This window comes from Cervus canadensis, chromosome 1 (genome assembly GCF_019320065.1).
Source record: "Cervus canadensis isolate Bull #8, Minnesota chromosome 1, ASM1932006v1, whole genome shotgun sequence".
NCBI classification, from domain to species: domain Eukaryota; kingdom Metazoa; phylum Chordata; class Mammalia; order Artiodactyla; family Cervidae; genus Cervus; species Cervus canadensis.
This window is the reverse complement of record NC_057386.1, coordinates 111,850,821-111,870,476: the sequence shown is the minus strand read 5'-3', so window position 1 is coordinate 111,870,476 and position 19,656 is coordinate 111,850,821. Positions and strand designations below refer to the sequence as shown.

Below are 19,656 nucleotides of genomic sequence, written 5' to 3'. Positions count from 1 at the left end.
TTAGCGTTAATGTTACACATGCTCATTAAATAATCCTTTTACATTTTATTTTCAAAGGTGTACATGACCATTACTTTTTTCTTTCGTATTTAAAAGAAATGAACCCCACTCCACTTCTGGCTTATTTCCTTCCCCTAGTTTTTCTATTGGGAATAGTTGGCTTGGGTTAAGAAGAGTACTAGGAAGAGAAACCAGTGTTTGTTTTTTGTTTTATCTTCTTGTTCTAAACTATCTCTTGGTATTAGGCTGTTGGTTTATTCTATTTTTCTGCTGCCTTCTATCAAGCAAGTCTTCTCAGACATGCTCCTGTTTTTAAATCTGATTTTAAATTTCCCATGAGGTTTAATTTACATGAAAAAAATTTTTTTTCTTATAGATTAGCACCCAGCTCCACCACTAGGCTCCCACACATGCACCAGTAAATATCCATTAAGAAAACACTAGCGCCAAGAGCACCACCTCCCTCCTGAGCCTCGGCTGGCTGCAGGCCTCTCCTTTGATTTGGTGAAATGTACCAGACCTGACCTAACAGTTTATCCTTCAAAAAAGGGACACTGAAATTGTCAATTACATCACATCAGAGAGCCCCTGTTTCAGCACGGAAGCGGAGTCAAAAATGAATTTACTTGTTCTTTCTTAACCTATTCTGATGCTTTTCAGAATGGTTTTGACTTTGATAACAAACAGTTGTTTTCGAAAGCCTTTATCAAATCCTACATCAAAGCCAAACCCTGAATAGAGGGAGGAAAATGACAGTGAAATACTGTCTAAAGAAGGGCTTTGTACAAGTTCTCCAACTTTGATTTCTCAGCTGACACCTGACACCATGTTTGTCTTACGTGAGGTTTCCAATGCCATCCCAGTCGCGACGTCTGAGAGATGGCGAGTGATGGGAATGGGCTTCTCTGGGCTCTGCGTATCTCGGTTGGGGGTGGGAGGACAGAGAGGCCAGGACAGCAGGGTTGGTGCTGGCACCTGCCTTTGGGCACAAAGAATAAAAGGACCCTTTGTGCTTCAGGGTGGCTTATCTTCTGGGCCACACAATAGGCTGATCCCTCCCAGGCCTTGATAGGGGCTGCTCCAAAAGCTTAGGCCGCAGGGTCTTTATGCCCATTTCCGGCCTAACCGGAGTGTCAGGTTTCCAGCCTTCTGAGTCCAAATAAAGGGAGCTTGAAAAGCAACGGAGAGAGGCAAGGCTTTTCTGTGTGTCCAGTAACCCCTGCCATCTTTTGCTGTGTTTCAGCTGCACTGCCCATTATTGCGGCATTTCAGAGTTGAAAAGACCTTAAAGGCATTTATTCCAAGCCACTTGTTTAGAAATGTGAAATAAGTCTTTTGTGATTATTACTGCCATGTCAGAAGTTGGTACCTGGATAACAGGACTCTATGTTCTGACTGAGACTCTTTGGTGTAGTTTTCTTTAGAAGTTTCCGAGAAGTTAGTATTTTGATGTGAAAATAGGACCCATTTCTATCGCACATGAGTTGACTGGCCTGATCCTGTTGAAAACTTTTCAGTGGAGTCTAGAGCATGTGAGTTTTATTTTATTGTTTAAAAATCACAGTGTTCACTCTAGAAGACATGAGAAAATAAAGAGAATCAGAAAGGAAAAACATTAGAATTATTAATACCTACAGTCCCATCATCTAGAGATGAATACTTTCAAGGATCTGGTGTGTATCCGTCCCTAAATATGTCTTTTCAAAAATGGGATTGTTGTCATACATCGTGTTTTAGAACTGCCTTTAAAAAAAAAAAAAACCTAACAAGACGTTGTGAATATCTTTCCATATTAATAAATGTTTCTCTATACCACATTCTTACCAGCTGTCTAGCTTTCCCTTATATGGACATATTTATTTAACCAAATTTTAATTGTTGTTTCTAACTTTTTTGCATTGTGAAAATGCTGTGGAGAACGTCTTTGTAAGTAAAGATTTCCCTAGAATACAGCATTGAAAGAGAAATTGTGAAGTCAAGGGGGTTTTGCGTATCTTCAGGACCTTTGACTCTGAACCACTAAGTCTCCATCCTGACCATTTGCTCTGTTTGTGTGCTTATCCACAGTTCTGTGCGCACCTAGCTCTCCCAGTCATGGGATCCCGTGTTCACAGTTAAGGTGCCAGGGCTGTTTGGCATCATCTGTTCAGTGGTCAGTTGTCCCGGTCACACTGCAGTGACCTGTAAACACCCTTCACCTTTGCTTACTCCCCACCCCCACCCTCAGGCTCCGGAGTTTCCGCGGCAGTGCATCGCATTGTTCTTGTAGCATCACCACTTTTTTCTTCTTCATGAGAGGTGGCATTAAGATGCACATGAATTATTAGAAACAACACAGAAGCTGAAGATTTTTTGTCTGTTTGGTTTGGTTTTGGTGGGGCGTAGGGGTTGGTAAAACTGAAAAGCAATGAGCCAGTTGACTTAAAACAAAGGGAGTGTTACCGGGTGTGTCCTTTTCCCTCCCCAGAAACCCAGACGGTGACGTGAGCCCCTGGTGCTACGTGGCGGAGCACGAGGACGGCGTCTACTGGAAGTACTGCGAGATCCCCACCTGCCAGAGTAAGGCCGTGACACCCCCTGGGCCCCAAGCACTGGGCTTTTGGAGTGGAGGCCAGTGCCCCGGCGGGGGCGGGGGGCAGTGCAGGCAGGGGGGAGGAGAAGCCCCCTGGGCTGAAGATGTTCGCTTCTCTCATGGAGGCTTTTTGGGAAGGAGACCCTCGGGTTCTCTCAGGAACCCCTTCCCTCCATGGATAAGCCTAGAACTTCACCTTCCACTGGCTTTCCTCACACTGATTCTTTCATGGGTAGAGATGGCACCAGCTTGGTAGCAGTCCAGAAAAAGAAACAGTACCTTGCACTTTGGGGAATTAATTTTCAAAAATGAGGGAATTCCCTGGCAGTACAGTGGTTAGGACTCAGCACTCTCACTGCTGGGGCCTGAGTTCAATCCCTAATTGGGAAATGAAGATCCCATGGGGTGTGGCCATTTTTTTTTTTTTTTAAAGAATGAACGAAGAGTCTTTTATTGACAGTAAAACTAAGTTGTGACCCTACTTACTGTTTAGATTTGATGTGCTGTGTCCCCTGAAAGCTGGTGTTCAGTAAATGTCTAATTAGATACCTTCAAAACCAATGTGATAGATAGCTCCTTTCCTCACATTAGCATAAAGATGTTCTATTATATTATGATAGCTCATAATTTGTCACTCTCTACTACTGGAAAACCCACTTTCTTCAGCCTTTTAGTACAAGATCTGTCTTCTAATCTGTTCATTCCTTCATTCCCTGTTCAGTGTTTATAATATGTAAAGGCAGAAAGGTATCTTGACCCTCAGGGCATATGTGATATGTCAGGGGATCTTAGAATGATACTTGAAAATAAGGTTGAAAATGTTGTGGGAAGATTTAACATACAAAAATCAAAACTAAACATGGTAACCGTAAGGCATTTATTAATCGGTGTTTATAATATCTTTTTAAATATGCCAGAGGAATAGAGTTTCTCAGTTCTTAGAGTTGAAGGAAAGGACTGCTCTTTCATAATAATCCTACCCGGATTTTTTTCCCTCATGATTTAAATCTACCTTTGCCCTGCCTTCTCTCCCACTCCTCAGGTCAGGAAGGGATATGGAGGTCCAAGTGGGACCCAAGACTCTCTCCCCATGCCCACCTCAGCAGTCTGAATTCTGCTGCTGCAGGGGGACCAGTGCTCACTTTTCGTGAGCTAAACTTTCGCACGTCTCACTACTGCCCAGCAGTTAGGCCCTCACGTCCCTGTCCTTCCAGCCTGGTATACCTTGATTCAGCTCCCCCAAATTGAGAAAACTGTAAAGACCAGAAGAATGGGCTTTTGCCCAGGATGCTTAATCAAATTTTTAAAATGAAAAACATCTCTTTTGGCTCTAGTTATGTGAAGAAGGAAGGGGCAGGGGGAGAGGAAAGCAGATTTTCCTCGGTCCATTTGTTCTACACAATGATGGTCTTTTAGTACCAGCCTATGTCATTCTCTCAGAAACAGCAAAGAGGGGGTTTCAGTCTGAGTGCTTTTATTTGGAAAGATAATCCTCAACTCTCATTTATAAAATATAATTTGGGCCAATGGGAGCAGACTCACGTGGTCACTGAGACTGAGTTCCAGAGTAGAGAATTCCAGCAAAACAGTACAAACCACCTAGGTCCCCTCTAATTTGTAATATTTGTCAGATGTGTCTCACTGTTCCAAAAAAGAAAGACTAAATATCATTTTTCTTAAAGGCGCTTTTGTAACCCTCTCAGAGCTTCTAAAGCTGGCCTTGAAATGGTCAAGGTGGGAAGACACACAGAGGTTGGGAATGAGAACTGGGAGCCCTTGGTTTAGGGTGGTGGGAGGAGGGAGCAGCATGTGGCTTTGGTCCTTTGGAAAACCCTTCTGTTCACCCTGTGGGCGCCAGGGTCCCCCCCGAGCCGGGCTTCAGACCTGAGTCTGCGAGGACATTGTGCTTTTAATGTGTCAGATTAACAGAGTTGAGAAAACCTCCTAAGCTGTTTGCAGCAGGAGACCTTGGTAATTGCCTGATGGACTCAACTGAGATCCAGCCTGCCTATTTTAGGCCAGTTTTGCCCTATTTCTGGATGTGGAGTCATAATTTTCATGAATAATACCAACCCTCTGTGTGAAGCCCGCTATTCATGATCAGCATTGAACTTGTCATACAGGAAAAGGCCTGTGTGACATGATCAGATTCCTGGAAAGTTCATATCTGAATATAACAGACCCAGCAGGAGCCAGGGGGAATGAATGTTTAGGGACAAAGCCGAGTGTGGTTGAATGGTGGGCCATTGTGTGGAGACCGGAATCTCTGTTACGCAAAGAGCTAAAACGAGTAGGCAGGCAGAGACCAAGTCTGATTCAAAAGGGAGCAAAGAGAGATCTGAACTACGCTCTTGACCTATGGAGCGGGGATCAGAACTTACTGTTAAAAGGAGAACAACCCCCAGGAAATTGGATTTGCTCTTCAAACTGCTTCTGCCAATATGTTTCTCAGAAACCCCATTCTTATCACAGAGAGTAGAAATACAGATTTTTAAAAGGAAATCCCAACATCAAGTTTACCATCGCTATTTGTCCTGCCTCCTGAATCTCTTAAGTCCTGTTGACTACTGAACAGGAAATCATTTGGCTTAATGTCCAGCCTTTGCGTGTCTGTCTCTTGTTAAATAGTCAGCCTCACCAGTCCTATTCCTGTTTATTTCATTGCTTTTGAGGGACAGGCACTATAATACCCTGCATGGCTTTTGCTTTGTTCTCTTTTACCTACAAATTCTTTATGAAAGTTTTGTACAGTTTTTGAAGCTGAGTAGTCTAGTTGAGAGAAAGCAGAACCTACAAATGGTATTTAAAGACAAATATGATTTTCTTCACATCCCTGATTAGAGCCTGAGGCCACAGGCATGAGAAATTTATCATGTCGGCTCCAAGAGCTATTTTTGGTTTGCAATAAAATTTTTACCTGATTTTTACACACTCAACTATTAAAATTCCCCTTCGATTTAGGGAAATTTGAATCCTGACAATGTTAGATTATATTAAGGAATCACTGTTAACTTTAATAGGTAGAGTAATGGCATGCTTATAGGGAGAGCCCTTTTATATTACAGATACACACTGAAGTTACGTTATATCTGAGATTTGTTTTAAGTTTTTGTTTTAAGATTTGTTTTAAGAAGATATATTCTCCTAAAGAGTGAGTGGGTGGGACAGGGGGTGGGGGAAACAGAAGAAATAAGAATGTTTTTTCTAAAGTGGCTATTTGTTGATGCTGGGTAAGGGTTCATATTCTTTCCTACTTTTTGTGTATGCTTGAAAGTTTCAATTGCAAAATATAGTTTTTGTAATACTGAAAAAGTTTGTAATATTTAAAAAATTTTAAACTGAATGTGTAAACACATTCAAAGTATCCAGATTCAAGTGTGTAACATGACTCACCTAAACTGTACTTTTTAAATATAGTTCACAGGCATTTGGGTTAGTTATTAAACTTTTAATAAGCTTAATACTGTTAGTTATTTAAGTTATTTAAAATTAGTTATTAAAGTTTAACATCACAAGGACCTTAGAAGTGATTAGCTGTGGCAAACAACATTATTTAAGCTCTAACCATATACCAGGCCTTGTACACAGTAGGGGACACAGGGGTGGCATGGTCTGCAGCCCGTGGGGAACCCCTAGTTTAGAACTGAAGGCAGCACGTAAACAGATGAGCATATGCGAGATGCTCTGCATACGTGAGATGAACAGAAGGACCGGAGCGCTGAAGAGGGGGGGTCCGCTCTGCACAGGCGAGTGGCAGGGCTGCTTTGCCAGAGGGCTTCTGGAAGAAGTAGGGCCTTCTCCTACTTTACGGTACCTACCGTCACCAGGGAGCTTATCAACATGCAGGTTCTCATTCAGTAGCTCTGGGACAGACCTGGGATTCTGTGTTTCAGGCCCCTGGGATGCTGGCACTGGAGGACCACACTTTAAGCAGCCAGGTTAGGGTTGGGCGGAAGGAAAAGTTTGCATGCGTGCGCACACACACACGGGAATTCTCATGCACATCAGTGTTGCTAAGACATCGGTTTTAAGAAAAAAGGTCAGGAAATAAGGTCTGCAGAAAATTAGATGGGGCCAGATCATGGTCTGGGTACAAAACCTGACCCAGAAAGACAGTGATGAGGCCTGGGGGAGTGCCAGAGTCAGAAGGAAGCCCTTCTCCATTGCTTCCTCAGCCTCTGTGTCGGGGATTCGGGGCATTGTTCCTCCCTCCTAATCCGGGAGAAGTTCTCTCCTGGTGGCATCATTCTCCCAGACTTGCCCTAGGAGGACGCCAGCAACAGCACCTCTGCCACTTGGGACCTTTGGTCGGTGACCTCACTGGCTTAGGTTCCTTTTAATTAAATGACACCCTGACTTTGTTCAAACAGATTTGTTTTTCCTTACAGAAATACAACCCAAAAGAGCAGGGTTTGAAAGCTTCTAATTGTGATCCCTAATAAGAGTTTTTAAAGTTCAATTTCAGTGTATGTGCTACCGAAGTGAGCACTAGAGTTTTTAAACTTGAGACTTCTGAGTAAAAAGCCAAGGGCACTTTGGCAATGATGGTCAAGGCAGGCTCTCAACTACAGAACGTGTTTTGCTTCTGTCAGCACTTTGTGCATTTTAATGTCAGCACTAATTTTTTTATGTTTTAGCTTTTTTCAGTTATTATTGAGTACCTCATATATGTAAAGCACTTATATTCACATTACCTTATTAACCTTTTCAACAATTCTGCGAAGCAGGTGGTATGTTCCCTCCCTCCTGCCCTCCTTGGTCAGATGAGAAAATGAAGCTGGAGTGGTTAAGTGATTTGATGAGGATTACCCTCTGAGCCAAATAGGATTTGAGTCTAGGACTTCTCATGGCAAGACCAACCAGTGCCCTTTCCCTCCCAGGACTTGTGAACAGCCCCATTTCCTTTATTTCCTTAAAAGTGGGGGGCTTGGGATGGAACCAGGCTATAGTTGAGGTCATTCTTGAGAATTTTTCTTTGGGGATTGTTTGGGAATTTGAGTTTGAAATTCTGATAGTATGCTGAATTATTAGGATTGCCTTTTCGACATTGGGGAAACCAAAGGATTAACTCAGCGGCGACAGAGGGTCTGCAGTTCAAGCTGTTAGCTCCAAGCCATTCTCTTTTCTCCTCTGAGTTTGGGAAATCCCAAGCCCCAGGAGTAAACAGGCTGTGATGGTATCCAGGAAGCACTCACTGCAGGCAGAACTGCTCTGGACGCTGTTGGGCCCGTCTCCATGGGTGTTCCCGGCCCAGCTGTTCTCAGCTGGGAAGGGGCTCCTCACAGGTGGACCCTTGGCATGAACCCACACATCAGTGGCCTTGTCCCAGCCTCAGGGTCTCTCCCAACGCTGTGTTCCCATTGCTCTGAACTTCACCTTGAAAAAGACGCATCTCTGCACGTCACTAACGCTTTTACAGCTAAATGCTGAAACCTCAAACTCTAGCCCATAGCCAAAGCAATATTGACACTGAAATGAACATTAACACTGCACTTTGTGCAGTCCCATTTTCCGCCTTTTCTCTCTTTGAAACTACAATTACATAACCTTTTTATCTAAATGAACGTTTTTCGATTACCAGAATTAGCAGTCAGAATCCTGTTTTGATGATTTATTTTCTATGTTTGTTTTCCCAACTGGACTAAACTGCTCAAATACTGACACAGGTTCTGGAATCCCTGTGAAGGACAGACCTTAAGGTGGTGGGGACCCGAGGTTTCTCTGAAACCTATATTTTCTCAGTGGGCTCTCTCATTTAACTTGGACTGTATGTCTGTTTACGGAGAGTGCTGATAGAGTTTATGGGGGCTTTCCCCCCTCAAGCAGTGTGTTTTAACAGTCTCCCACAGCCCCTCACACAGTGTAGGCTGTAACAGTTTAGGTCAACTGCTCAGTTGTGTCCAACTCTTTGTGACCCCACGGACTGCAGCACACCAGGCTTCCCTGTATAACACCAATCCCTGGAGCTTACTCAAACTCATGTCCATCAAGTTGGTGATGCCATCCAACCATCTCATCCTCTGTCGTTGCCTTTTCCTCCTGCCTTCAATCTTTCCTAGCATCAGGGTCTTTTCCAGTGAGTCAGTTCTTCGCATCAGGTGGTCAAAGTATCAGTCCTTCCAATGAATATTCAGGACCGATTTCCTTTAAGATTGACTGATTTGATCTCTTTGCAGTCTAAGGGACTCTCAAGAGTCTTCTGTAACACCACAGTTCAAAAGCATCAGTTCTCCGGTGCTCAGCTTTCTTTTAGTCCAACTCTCACATCCATACATGATTACTGGAAAAACCATAGGTTTGACTAGGCAGACCTTTGTTGGCAAAGTAATGTCTCTGCTTTTTAATATGCTGTCTAGATTGGTCATAGCTTTTCTTCCAAGGAGCATGTGTCTTTTAATTTCATGGCTGCAGTCACCATCTACAGTGATTTTGGAGCCCCCCAAAATAAAGTCTGTCACTGTTTCCATTGTTTCCCCATCTATTTGCCATCAAGTGATGGGACTGGAAGCAGGCTGTAAATAGATGCTCACCAAATATTCTTGCTGATGTGACTGTCATATCTCTCCCAGGAAGAGACAACACAATCCAGTGGAAAGAACTCGGCCTCCAAAGTCCTCCACCTTAGGTTGGAATCATCACTTGCTTATAGCTCACGGCAAAATGACTCTCCTCTCCTAGCCTTGGTCTCCTCATCTCTACCTTCCAGGGTCATTTTGAAAATTAAATAAGTAAAATACACATGTCTCCGAGTCCAGGGACCTAGCAGAGGGTAGGCAGAAAAGTACGGGCAGGGACTGTGGTGGCCTGTGCTACCTCCACGGCGTGGACTACCACTGGCATGTTCCTGATATCCTGTTCCTAAACAGGTTCTTCCTGACCTTCGTTTTATTGCTGTCTGGTCCTGTGCTATCTGACTGGCCTCAGGGCCCTGGAGTGTGCCTCAGCTGCTTGTCCAGAGGCTGTTCCCCTGGGGCCTGTGTGGCCCTGTGCTCAGGGAACACCCGGGGCCCCGAATTCCTCTGACAGTGCAGCTTTATGGTTTCAGGACAGGCATATCTCGATTACTCATTGTTTTTGGCAGTGGATATTATTTAATTTCTTATTTAAAAATTCAGACTTTCTGAGCCAAGTGGACATTTTCCTCAGCGACAGTTAATATACGTTGCATTTCCAAAATGTTCTAAAGCATATTAATAGCTTAAAAAGGGAAAATCATTCAGATCAGTAAGGACAGTTTTACTGACAATCTTCATACCAGCACCAGTAAAAAATACACATGAACATAAGGAATAGTCCCACCCTCAATCTTATGATGTAATTAGGAATCTGAGCTATAAACACAGGAGAAAATTGGAGACCAGCCACCAATTATATAAATAAGATTGAGTTATGTGGTAGAGAGCTGTGAGTTTTTGAAGTTGAGAGGGCTCAGTGAGGGTTGGGGAGCTGGAGGCATCATTAGCGAGAAAGGCCAGAGGGGCTGGAGGGGTCAGGGCCCCGCAGGTCAGGGAACAAACAGCCAGACAGAGATGCGGAGGAAAGACATGGGACTGCTGTGCGTGTTGGTGGTAGTTACGCTGCCCAAGGAAATGAGTGGACAGAGAGGAACTGGGTGGGAACCTTGAAAGCCAGGGCTGATTAGATTGGGGCTCACATACAGGGAGAGCCCTCCTCATTCAGGAAGATGGGCCCAGTGTCGTTACAGGGTGGGTGGAGGAGGGATGTTTGGGGAGGGGAGGATAGGCGTAGATTTCTAAATGGAGGGATGAGGGCCTGGGCTGTGGTGGTGGCAGCGAGATCATGCAGGAAAGTTTCATCCAAGATGCATTTAGGAAGGAGTCAGAACTTGATGACAAGTGAGATACATACGGCATGAAACAGCAGGACGAATAGAGGATGCCTGGGATGTTTGTGGTGTCCAGAAAAAAAGTTTGAGTCAACAGACTGAGCTCTTCTTCCCAGAGACACAGCAGTACCGTACTGTTGCTCCTGAACTCGGACTGACCTTCTGTCGAGTAAGGTGTTTTGATTGTCTGTTACTGCATCACAGGCCACCCCAAAGCCCTGGTGGCTTAAAACAACAACAGCTTGTTGTACCTCCTCACTCTGTGGGTTGGCCGAGTTTCAGCTCGGCTGTGTTCCTTTCCTCCTGCTCTCATCTGGGTTCAGTCAGGTGTCTGCATCCATTGGGCCTCTGCTGGGGCTGGGATACCCACGGGATGTCCAGGATGGCCTCAGCCCCTACCTGGGCAGCCTCTCTTTCCAGCGGCATACTTAGACCTCTTATAGGGTGGCCAGTTTCCAAGAGAAGCTGCCAGTCCTCTTAGGGGGTGAACTCAGAAGTCCACCATATTCTATTAATCAAAGCAAGTCACAAGGTCAGTACTGATTCAAGAGGAGAGGAAATTGGTTCCACGTTGAAAGTGGGGAGTCGCACACATGTATGGGGAGGGAGGAAATGATTAGAGCCTCCTTTGGAGAAGGTCTACAACATTCTATCCCCCAAAATTAACTTTCAAAGAAGGAACTCCTGCCAGAGGAGAACTGTCTCTGTGATACATCAGGGTCGAATGGGGGTCAGGATCCTTAGGAACTTTTCCTGCCTTCCCCAAAGGTAAAATTTCATAGGGGAAGACAAGGCCTTATTTACTAACCTATTTGGGTGTGTCGTTATGAGACTCAGAGACATGAGTAGAAGAATCAGAGTGACTGAAAATGAGAACTCATATTTAGAAATAAAGTTGCAGAGGGACTTCCCTTGAGGCCCAGTGGTTATGACTCCACGCTTTCACTTGCTTGGGGCTTGGTTTGGATCCCTGGTCAGAGAACTGAGATCCTGCATGTTGCACAGCATGGCCAAAAAAAAAAAAATTTTGCAGAGTTAGAGTGGGGCCATGTTATGGAAGGACTTGGATCAAGCTGGCAGCTGGCAGGTTTTTAATGGAAGTTGTAGGGATAGAGGGTGCTCATGGTCGTGGGCTGAGAGTATGGAATAATCCACACCTAACCTGTTGATGCTCTGAGGGAAGTCTTTGAAATGACTGGTCATCTGATAGAAGGGCTGTCAATGGCATCATTTCATGTGTACTTAATTCCTTATTCCCCTCTCCTCCAAAAGAGAGAATTCAGCTCCTGAGGCACCAGTGTGGAGGCAGAAGGTAGTGAATGACATTATGACCTTCTGTAGCGGGAAACTCACTGCCTGTTCTTTCCCATCGAGGAGTTAGTAGAAGCCAGCATAAATATACTAGTTTTGGTGTTTTGTTAATACTTCCAGTGTACATTGAAAACAGAATCATTTATTTGTTTACATAAAATTCTCCCGATGCGCTTCATCACACATTAGTGATCAGAAATGAGATGTAATTTCCCAGTCCCTGCCCACAAGACCTGAGTAGAACCTGACTGTAAGTTGAAGGAAGATTCGCCCTAACTCATGGATTGTGTAAGAATGAACTGCCGTTGGGTTTGATTGATTATAGATGGGTTGTGGTGTGGTGTATCTGAAGGCTATTGAATGCAACTTACAGTGCTTAATAAAAATCTTTATTTTTTAGTATAAAAAAGTAAGACAAGCAGTCGCTGCATAGTTTCCGAAGAGTCAGATTTTATTTGTAAGAAAATGTAAAAGGTGTTCCCAGAGCCAGGGTAGAGTTTTCTAAATGCAAGAGAGAAACTTTGCTTCCGGTTTCTTAAACAGATCTTGGATTTGGCAGTAGACAACACAATGATAGATCAGGACTTCCTACACAAATTACCAGCTGAAGATTTTTATTCAGATTGAACTTTTACAATAAAGGGCAGACTTTCTTCTTTGTCAGGAATTGTGTGCAAGGAATAGAACTTACTCAAGCTAACTTAAGCACAGGAGATTTATTGGAAGGGCACTGGGAGAATATCACAGAATCCAATCCCTGTGTCCCAGAACCTGGGAAGGAGGTGCCCACACTTACCATCTGTCTGTGGGGCTGCACAGTCTCCCTCTCTCTCAGTATGGCGTCCATTCTTCTTCCTCTTTGTGGACCAGTAGAATCAGTTCACTTTTCCAGTCATGTGGCCCAAATGTGGCTTGTTGCCTTAATCCAGGCTTGACTGAACCCCACAAGTCCTGTAGCTGCAGTTCACTGCCTAGAATCCTAGTTCCAACTTCCTGGGAGAGGGAGTCTGGTGACCCCAGTGGGGGTCAGCAGTGGCCAAGGATGGGGCTGATAGGCCTGCCCCCAGCCTACAGCAGGTCCTCCGAGACAGTGGTTCTCAGAGAAGGGCTGTTGGCCATGGAGGCCCTGTGGAGGTGTGAGCTGCACCATCACAGTGGGACCATAGTTATATCCAGTTGTAAAGACTGTTTAGCAAGTCTGCGTGGTTGGTTCCCAATAGTTGCTTGTGGCAGTGAGAAGACAGTCGTTCCTGGGTTAATCTGAAGAGAGAACCATCTTCCCTCAGCTACCTCTAAAACTTTTGCCTCTGTCAAGAACCCTGAACCTCTGAAAAGGTTGTTGGTAATTAACTGTCACATTTTAAAGCACCAAGTGTGGTAAACAAGGGGTCCATTTATATTTATAGATGATTTTTAAAAGTTGAAAATGTGGAAGCCTCTTTGGTAAGAGAAAAAAAATGCATGACCAAGCCACAGGACTTTAAAGTGGTCTTGAAAGTAAAAAAGGAACTTGAGAACAAATATCCTTTTACAAATTGACTTTCCCTCCCCGCTTCTGGGAAGAACTCAGGGTGGGACACGGTCTGGAAATCCACTCAGCTGACCAGTCATGCTTTTGAAGACGACAATGACGTGTCTTCTCTGGCGAGACTTGGAGCCACACTTTCCAGTTAGAGTCAGCGGCAGCGACAGCCCTCAGAGGCTGGCCTTGCGGTGCACAGAGCGCCGAGGGACTAACGTGTCTGCAGAGTTAGCCCCTGATCTTAGGGAGTCACTTTCATTTAGCTCCCAGACTGGCCTTATCAGGAGAGGGACGCCAAGGAACGAGCCGTGGAGTGAGCACTCCCCACTCTGGAGCTGACCTCTGCTCTCCAGGGAGAACAGCCTCTCATGTATCCCCATTCAGGGCCCTTAGCCTGGCTGAACTGTGGCTTCTTCTCGGTCACCTAGGAAACCCATCTCCTGTCTGCCTTCCTGAAACGGCTCTGGGTTTCGTGGGAAAGGCTTGCATGGCAGTGTACTGGATCTACCCAGATGCAGAGGTTAACATTTTAATATCTGGAATCAAATCCAGTTTTCCAAGATAACTGCCTTTGATCTTATCTTTTAATTCAGTGCTGTTTTACTCTTCTATCAACCCAGCAGGTTATTCTGGTTTGTGTGGGAAATGATGAAAGCCTTTTTGTATGTAATGATAACAAACAGCATTTATTCAGCACATACTATATTGCCAGGCCTTGTGGTGTTTACTTTATTTACATTATCTAATTTTGATTTTCACAAGAACCCTTTGAGGCCCTTATCACCCACTGTGGATGAACCCGAGCTTAGAAAGGCCGTGACGGAGGGACCCAAGTTCACCCTGGGGTCCGTCTGTCGAAAGCCCAGCATCTGTGATTGTTGCAAAATGCTGGTTGCTTCTGGACAGGTGATGGTAGCACCAGCGCTCTTCAGAACATTGCCAAGAACTGGGAAGTAGGCAAACAGACAAAAGCTCTGAGCTACTGTATGGACAGCTGAAATGGAGAAGAAAACATAGAGGCCTTCCCTCTTTCAGAAACTATTATTTTCCACACAGTTCTAATAAGCTCGATAGTTTTGTTCTAAGCCTACTTAGTTTTTAGTGTTAATCGCTCAGTTGTGCCCGACTCTTTGCGACCCCATGGACTGTAGCCCGCCAGGCTCCTCTGTCCATAGAACTCTCCAGATAAGAATACTGGAGTGGGTTGCCATTTCCTTCTCCAGGGGATCTTCCCGACCCCAGAATCGAACCTGGGTCTCCTGCATTGCAGGCAGATTCTTTGCCATCTGAGCCACCAGTGAAGTCCGTAAGCCTAAGCCTGAGAAGCAGCAGATTAAGATAAGCCAAGACCACAGGCACTGACAGTAGCAAGTAGACACCAGGACTCCTTCCAGTGCTAACGTTCTGAGGGTTCAGCAGCCCCAGCTGTAACCAAGGAGACAGATTAACTATTAGAGTCAGACACAAGCACATAGAAAAGCACACAGTCTGGGACCATTTGGTGACATACATCTGGTGACCTCAAGCCACCAAGAAACCAAGTACGTAGGTTAAACCAAGTTGTTGTTGTTGTTGTTTTTAATTATCTAATGCATTTTAGAAAAGTTTCATCCAAAATGATGAAGATAGAATTTTACCTTTTAAAGTTAACCTCTAATGGAGAACCTGGTTATCTGAAGTGGTGTTTCTAGCTAGCCAAAGAGGACAGTGAGGAGTCAAAACCTAAGTGGTCATCAAGATGCAGGTCAGCTTTCCTCTCTGCTCTGCACTTTTGACTCCCTGCTGCCTGATAGGTACCTTAACCCATATTCTCCATGAGTTCAGCTGGCAACATGGGACACATTTGTTCATTGAGCACCCAGTTTCAGGGCACCCACTGTTTGGCTGGGACCATGCCAGGCCCTGGGAATACAGTGGTGTGCAGAAGACACAGTCCAGCCCTTAAGTTCATGGTTAATCAATGAATGAGACATAAACAGGTGTTTAGAATCAGGTTTCACACAGGCTGCTACAGGAGCACACCACAGGGGCATACAACTTTTTCTCTGGAGTGGGAGGATGATGGGAGGTCCATGGGGCTTCCCAAGGGGAATGATGCTCAGGCTGCCATCCTAAGCAGGGAAGAGTGTTCTAAGCAGAAGGAACAGCTTGTAAGAAAGGCCAGAGGCCAGAGAGCCATGTGCATGTGGGCAACTTGCAGATATACTATAATGTATCTTGGGTTTCATATAGAATGTGAGCCGAGGGACAGAGAGAGGGGTCATGCTGAGGGGGTGGGATAGAGGAGCAGCATAGATCAGGTAGGGCCTTGGGTCCCATGTGAGAGAGTTTGGACTTCATCCTGAAGGATGACCCGGGAGGTCTGAGGGTTTCAGGCCAGGGCCCCTGTATACCTCTGTAGCTCCTGCTGCCTTCCCATCTCTCTTTCACTGGTCACACTCACTTCTTTGTGTTCCTACAAAAACCAAGGTCATTCTTGCCTTAGGCCTTTGCCCTTGGCCTTCCTTCTGCCTGGAATGTACTGTAAAGGTTATTCTGGTTGCAGTGTACTAACTAGATTAGAGTAGGTGAGCCTAGAAACAGGGAGATGGAACAGGAGGCTGATAGAATGGTCTTAGTGGGAGAGGTGTGTGTTCTCAGTCATGTCTGACTCTTTGCAACCCCAAGGATTGTAGCCCACCAGGCTCCTCTGTCCATTGAATTTTCCAGGCAAGAATACTGGAACAGGTTGCCACTTCCTATTTCAGGGGATCTTCCTGGCCCTAAGATTGAACCCACATCTCTTGTGTCTCCTGCATTGGCAGGTGGATTCTTTACCACTAGCACCACCTGGGAAGCCCCAAATGGGAGGGGACAGTGGCCCAAACCAGGGAAATAGCAGCCTGGATAGAGATGTGGACAGGGGTCTGAAGTATTTTGGGAGGTAGCATGGACAGTGTCTGGCAGGCAGTTGACAGCATACGAAGGCCATCGTTGTCCAGATGGAGGGAGCAGCAGCAAGGTGTGGGCTGGTTTCCAGGCTCTGTCTCCCTGGGGTGTTTAGGAGCCTCACTGCCCTACTGGAACTGAACATGAGCTCCCTGAATTTGCTCCCCGAATTGTTGTGAATAAACCTGATAGGTTCCAGCTGCATCCACGCAAACCACGACCTTGTTTATGTCTAATGTTAACATTTGTGATTCTGTGCCTTGGGCTGTCTATAAATGAATACATAATAACATGCCTATTTGTGAGCATGGAATGGAATAAATGAGACAGAAATCAGAGTAAATGACCAAAATGATCACGATCAAGTAGCTCTTATTAAAAACCATTAAATGCATGCTTCAGGTTTCCATGTGTAAGGCCCCTTTAACAAGCTCAGCTTATATGATACACCCCTAACTAGAGATGCTTAGCTCCCTGCATTTGTTTAAACGCTAAAGCCCAGCCATTCCCAATCCAGGCCCCCACTGAACACTGAACTCCTACTGCCTAGATCTTTTCTGTTTACATTTGCTACTATAGAGATTTGGTTTGTTTCCTAAAGATGCATTTTAACATTTGTGTGGTGAGCCGCATTTGTTATATTTGACCCATGTGTGACGCAAGGGAGAAGGGTAACCACTTGGCTTAGAGTGGGGAGGTTAGCTTTGGGTTAGCTTCCTGCCAGTTTAAAATGAGCTGGTTAGATGTAGATGGTGGCAGAAATTGAAAAGTGTATATGTGTGTGTGTGCACGTGTGTGTATTTTTATGTGCCAAAAACTAAAAAAAAAAAAAAAAACAAAAACTAGTATGGGTGTAAAGTTTCCTCAGTTGGACCATGCTGCTTCCCAGTCTTAAACAAAAAGTGCTTTCTAAGAATCTATATGTCTCACTTTGGAATTGGATAATATGTAACTCTGACTGGCTTAGAAGTGCTCCTAGGACCAGACCTCATTCATGTCTTATATCTTGAGTGATATGAACTGTAAGGAGCCAAATAGAGACAATAGGGAAAGGGCTTCATCTGATGGTGGAGTGATTTCATAAATTAATAACACAGATGAAAAACTAAGGGGCAGAGAGGTCCATTTGTCCATTATTGTTTAGTCGTTAAGTCGTGTCCGACTTTTTGTGACCCCCATGGACTGTAGCCCACCAGGCTTCTCTGTCCACGGGATTTCCCAGGCGAGAATACTGGAGTGGATTGCCATTTCCTTCTCCAGGGGATCTTCCCGACACAGGGATCGACCCTGTGTGTCCTGCATTAGCAGGCAGATTCTTTACTGCTGAGCCACCTAGGAAGCCGTAATTTGTACATGACTCACAATACATTCCTTTATTCAGTGAGCATATATTTAGATGCATGTTATTTAGGTGTGTTAGTCATCTATTGCTGTAACAGATTACTCTAAAAATTTAACGAGAACACACATTTATCACCTCACACTTTCTGTAGGTCAGGAAATCTGGACATGGTTTAGCCGGGTCCTCTGCCTCAAGGTCTCTGGTGAGGCGTCTGCCAGGGCCAGGGTCTCATCTGAAGGTTCTGCTGGGGAGGATCTCCTTCAAGCACACATAGCTGTTGGTGGGGTTCAGTTTCTGCAGAAACTGGAAGTCTCAGCTCCTTGCTGGCTATTGGCTGAAGGCCATTCTTATGACCTCTGATGTGATACATTGCCTTATTAGAGTATATAAGCCAAGAAGGCAGTAGAGAGAGTCGACTGGCAAGACCGAAGTCACAGCTCTTGTAGTCCAGTCACAGAAGTAGCTCCCCTCAACTCTACCGCATTCTGTTGGGCAAAAACAAGTCACTTGTCCAGCCCACACTCTAGGGGAGGGAATCACACAGGGGCACAAACACCAGGGGGTAGGGGCACATATATTTAGATTTCTTTATTCTCAGTTGCAGCTTTTTCTGCTAGACCAGACCATCTGACTTTTGTGGTTGTGAAACGCTAATACATCCACTGTGGTAAACAGAATACTCCCCCTCCCCCAAAAGTCTATGTTGTAACCCCCAGAATCTTCAAACATCTTACCTTACATGGCACACGCGATGAAGATGAGAATTTTGACAGGGGGAGATTATCCTGAATTACCCCAGTGGGCCAGCGTAATCACACGGGACTTGTAACAGAGAGGCAGGGGGATGAGAGACACAGAAGGTGAGCTGATGACAGAAGCAGAGGGGGAGGCAGAGCCTGGAGTGGTGCAGCCACAGCCGAGCCATGGGGCAGCTTCTTCAGGAGGCAGCAAGGAGCAGGTTGTGCCCTGGCGCCTCAGGAGGAGCCAGAGTTCTGCTGACACCTTGATTTTAGTCCCCTCACACCCATTTAGTACTTCTGACCTCCCCAAATGTAAGAAGCTGGATTTATGCTACTTTAAGCCACTAGGTTTGTGGTCATTTATTGCAGCGGCAACAGGAAAGTATTAAATTCACGAAATGACCTGGTAAAACCAACTTGTGGGACTTTTGAAGGGACTAGGGCGGGCACAAGGCATAGGATTACCATTCTATGGTATTGGAAGAATAATTGGAAGAATAATTGGAAGAAAGCCTTCCAAATGCTTTCTTTTTTTGCCCTCCAGTGACTCTGAGACATAATTTACATATTGCAGCTTCTCTGTTTTTAGGAATCTATGCCTAGTTCTCGTCAATACTAAATTCTATCAATATTGAACAAGTAAAAAAATGTCTTAGGGTTGGTTTTATGGGCTTCACATACTCGTCGAAATAAAACAAAGATAAAGCAGATAGCAGAGGACCCCAAGACTTCCATTTTTAATACTTGCTGCTTGCTATTTATTTGCATTTTAGGAGTGGAAATATTGGCTGAGATGAAAGTACCTGGCACAACATGCCTTTCCTTCTTGGTGTTTCACAGCCAGATGTTGTGAAGTTCTTTTGTTTTTCTTTTTTTTCTCCAGTGCCTGGAAACCTTGGCTGCTACAAGGATCATGGAAACCCACCTCCTCTAACCGGCGCCAGTAAAACGTCTAACAAACTCACCATACAAAACTGCATCAGTTTTTGTCGGAGTCAAAGGTTCAAGGTAATTGTTCTGTGGTTTTATATCTATGGAAAAAGATAAAGGTCTAAATGCATTCTGCTGAGATACCATTTAAAATGTATTTAAATCATTTAAATTGTTAAAAACAACAACAACCTGTGAAGCCATTACAACTGTGCTTTTCTGCCAAAGAGAAGTTGGAGGAAGAGTGGGGCTTGGGATGCCGGGGCGGGAGGCAGCACTCTGTCCAGAGACTGAGGGAAAAAAGGAAACGCCCCTGTACCTGCAGCCAGCTTGACCTCCAGCAGAGTCACGTGTTTCCTCGAGCCCCTGTGTGTTATGAGCAGAGACGTCCCTGGCTCCAAGGGGTGGATCTGAGAATAAGCCAAGGTAGTGGTTACTACTTTGATTCATTAAGGGGCCCTTGCC

General features: G+C 44.9%; 1 protein-coding gene across 2 annotated transcripts in view; it reads left to right on the top strand.

The window, feature by feature from the left end:
- KREMEN1 (kringle containing transmembrane protein 1) overlaps positions 1 to 19,656 on the top strand; it is a 54,243-nt gene that overhangs the window by 19,431 nt on the left and 15,156 nt on the right. For both annotated transcript variants that reach the window (XM_043437513.1, XM_043437521.1), the window contains exons 3-4: positions 2,468 to 2,559; positions 19,145 to 19,269. In XM_043437513.1, the coding sequence (XP_043293448.1) occupies positions 2,468 to 2,559; positions 19,145 to 19,269 (217 nt within the window). The remainder of the gene's footprint in view (positions 1 to 2,467; positions 2,560 to 19,144; positions 19,270 to 19,656) is intronic.